The sequence below is a fragment of the Trichechus manatus genome, unplaced genomic scaffold (genome assembly GCF_000243295.1).
Source record: "Trichechus manatus latirostris isolate Lorelei unplaced genomic scaffold, TriManLat1.0 scaffold00008, whole genome shotgun sequence".
NCBI lineage: Eukaryota > Metazoa > Chordata > Mammalia > Sirenia > Trichechidae > Trichechus > Trichechus manatus.
In genome coordinates, this window is record NW_004443944.1 from 29,511,274 (window position 1) to 29,514,773 (window position 3,500).

General features: G+C 38.9%; 1 protein-coding gene across 4 annotated transcripts in view; it reads right to left on the reverse strand.

Moving 5' to 3' along the window:
* ITCH (itchy E3 ubiquitin protein ligase) overlaps positions 1-3,500 on the reverse strand; it is a 131,854-nt gene continuing 128,354 nt past the window's right edge. For all 4 annotated transcript variants that reach the window (XM_023725205.1, XM_004370423.3, XM_023725209.1 and 1 more), the window contains one exon: positions 1-1,884. In XM_023725205.1, coding sequence (XP_023580973.1) covers positions 1,785-1,884 — 100 coding nt within the window. In that variant the 3' untranslated portion in view covers positions 1-1,784. The remainder of the gene's footprint in view (positions 1,885-3,500) is intronic.

Sequence of the window (3,500 nt, forward strand, 5' to 3'; positions counted from 1 at the left end):
TTTTTTTTTCTCCCTACCAATAAAAAGGCAGAGAGTTCCTACTTTGAAAACTACTAGGGCTTTTGGAAACCACACTACATTTCCTGGGGCATATGGAATAAAAATAAAACAGAGTTGGGTAGAGCCTAATCTCCTCCTTTACACTAACAACCTCTGGATGAGGCATCCCTTTTACTCACCTAAGTCTCTGCTTTATTATGGCAGTGTCTTAGAGTACAGATACACAAGATAAAAAAAAAAAGTTTTTGTTGTTGTTTCAGGATTTAAATGGGGACAAAAAGACATTACTTCCCATATGGAACAGGGGTTTATTAGTCTCTGCTTACTCTTGACTCAATGCTACTCCTTTGTGCTACACTACTAAAATCTGTGAAAGTCCCTGTTTCATGAGTTATGAGGCTGTCGCCACAGTTCAGCTATGACAACTAAACTCAGGTGGCTTAGGCTTCATCCCACTGTCCATAAAGTAAAATCTATGATAGCAGCCATCTCAAAAGAGTCTAAGTTAGGCCAAGTTAAAAGAAATGAAGTACAGAGAAGTTCAAAGTGCATTAATCGGCTACTAAAGGAGCAGTCTAAAATTAAACAGTAATGGGGGAAAAAGGAAAACCTAAATTTTCAAGGGTGAAAAGAATATTGCAGGTGAAGGATGTTAATCCTATTCAGGATAATGTAAAGAATGGAAATAATTACTTTAACATATGTCAGAGAAATGATAAATTCAAAGACTTAATTCACAGAGAGAGAATACATTTCTGTGGTTACTAGATGGTGACGCCTCCTTTTTGGTTAGTACCACAGCTCTCCCAAATTAAAATGTAATTTCAGAAGATGTTTCATTGACCTCTATTTGGACTAGAAAGCACTCTGGTTACAACTTCAACTGCTTGGTAATAATTAAATATAACTGAAGCTGGTGGATTATGATAAAACTATAAAGATGCAAACTTTTCCCAAACACAAATCTTCACTGATGGCTTTATATGAACTCAGCTAAATTATTCCAATTCTAGGTTAACTTTTATGAACAACAGTGAAGGAACCAAAGTGTTAATATTGTTTGTAAAGATTAGTGTTTGCAAGGCAATTAAAATAATCAAATTTTCCAAATGAAGAGAGGTATGAAGTCAATTGCAGGCTGGGACCAACTTCTCCCTGAATTCAAACTGACAAAGCTGCTTTGTAGAGAGATGCCAAGAGTCCTGCATCACTTCCAAGTATAACACCAAAAGATGCATGGATTCAACCTCCAGAAAGGAAAAACAACAGTCAGGCCAGGCTGAAGTGAGAGGGACAGCACAAGACAGAAGTCTGCTCATGGTCCCCAAAAGCTGGGTTAAGCTTCATTTTTAACAAATACCTCTTACCAAGATGCTTAATATGAACATCTTGCATATCGCAGTTACCAAGGGACTTCCCGTTTATCTGCAGAATCTTTAAAAAACCTACTCCCAAAGTTGAGACTTTTCACACACATATATATAAAACTGTTGTTAAGGAAACAATGTAGTGGAATAAGACAAGGCAGATTTCATTGCTGTGTTAAATCTCAAGTTAAGTAAGGTTTTGACTAGTCGTTTGCAGATCTGATTTCTGGAAACGCTGAGTAGAAATCCAGAATCACTGGGAGATAAATCTCAATGATAACATTAATTTACTTACACACAGATAACTCTCTAAACAGTCACAGTCCAATTTACAACAAGATGTGTAACAGGCAGAGAGGGAAAAGGACAAACATTATAAATGCATTCTTGTCCTCCGGTGGTGCAAATTCTCAGAAGCTATTCTTGTCCAAATCCTCCTGTTTCTTCGATGGCAAACAACAGCTTTTCCTTCAGTTGCTCATAACTCTTATAGGGTGGCAGGTCCAGGCGGTTAAAACTAAAAGTAATAATTGTTAGTAATAATTGAGAAATGGGAAATATACAAAGAACTATATGGGCAGTATACTATAGCAAAACTGGCCTTAAACTCAGGCAAAAATGGATTCACATCCCAGCTCTGCCACTGGGCCTTTGAGTAAGAACTTTAACCTTTCCAAGTTTCGGTTTCTTCTCTGGCAAACCGGGAATAATAATCCCTACCTCTCAGGGTAGAGCGAAGAAGCGGCAAGCACATGAAACAGTGTCTGGTGCTTAGCAAGTATTCAATAAAATACTAGTCTTCCCCATGCTCACCACTCCATCCCAATTCTTCATCAGAGATTAGCCAACTTTTTATGTAAAGGGCCACCTAGGAAAGGGCCAGCAAAAGGGCCAGGTATTTTAGGCTTTGCATGCCATAAGGTCTCTCTCCAAAAGGTTTTAAGACCTCTACAATAAAAAGACAAATAATCCAATTAAACAATGGGCAAAGGATAAGTGGTAGCTTTGGTGAAGGGTAAGACAGTACACAATACTGGGGAAGTCAGCACAACTTGACCAGGGCAAAGTCACAGAAGCTTCACAGACAAAATCAAATGCCCTGAGAGATCCAGCTACTAGGCTGAGGGCTGGAGACCACGGTCTTGGGGGACATCTAGCTCAACTGACAAAACATAGTCCGTAAAGAAACTGTTTTACATCTGACTGTGGTGAGTAGTGTCTGGGGTCTTAAAAGTCTGAAAGTGGCCATCTAAGATACATCCACTGGTCCCATCTCAGATGGAACAAAAGAAAGTAAAGAAGACCAAAGACACAGGGGAAAGAATAGTCCAAAGGACTAATGGATACAACTACCATAACCTCCACCAGACTGAGCCCAGAACAACTAGATGGTGCCCAGTTACCACCAACAACTGCTCTGGCAGGGATCACAATAGAGGGTCCTGGGCAGAGCAGGAGAAAAATGTAGACCAAAACTCAAATTCATAAAAAAAAGAAAAGAAAAGAAAAAAAGGACCAGGCATGCTGATCTGACAGGGACTGGAGAAACCTCAAGAGTTATGGCCCCTGAAAATGCTTTTAACTCAGGACTGAATTCACTACCAAGGTTCACCCTTCAGCCAAACATTAGATAGGTCTATAGAACCAACAATAACACACATGAGGAACAAGCATCATAGTTCAATTCACATATAGGAGACTAATGGGCATACCAGCCCAAAAGCAAAGAACGGAAGGCAGAAACGGACCGGAAAACTGGACGAATGGAAACAAGAAAGCCAGGGCTGAGAAGGGGTACTGACACATCGTGGGGTTGGCAACCAATGTCACAAACATTTGTGTATTAACTGTATAATGAGAAATTAATTTGCTTTCTGAACTTTCACCTAAAGCACAATTTAAAAAGGGGGGTTGGCATTTATATACAAAACATAAAAAATAGGTGAATGAATGGGTGTGACAATGTTCTAATAAAACTTTATTTCTAGACACTGAAAAAAAAAAGATTTTAAGAATACTACTTTAAGAGTATACAGATCAAACAAATATTGTATGAGACCTCTATTGTAAAAACCCATGAAAAAGTTCACACACAAAATGTAACAATCTTTGTTGGTTACCAGGGATGGGAGG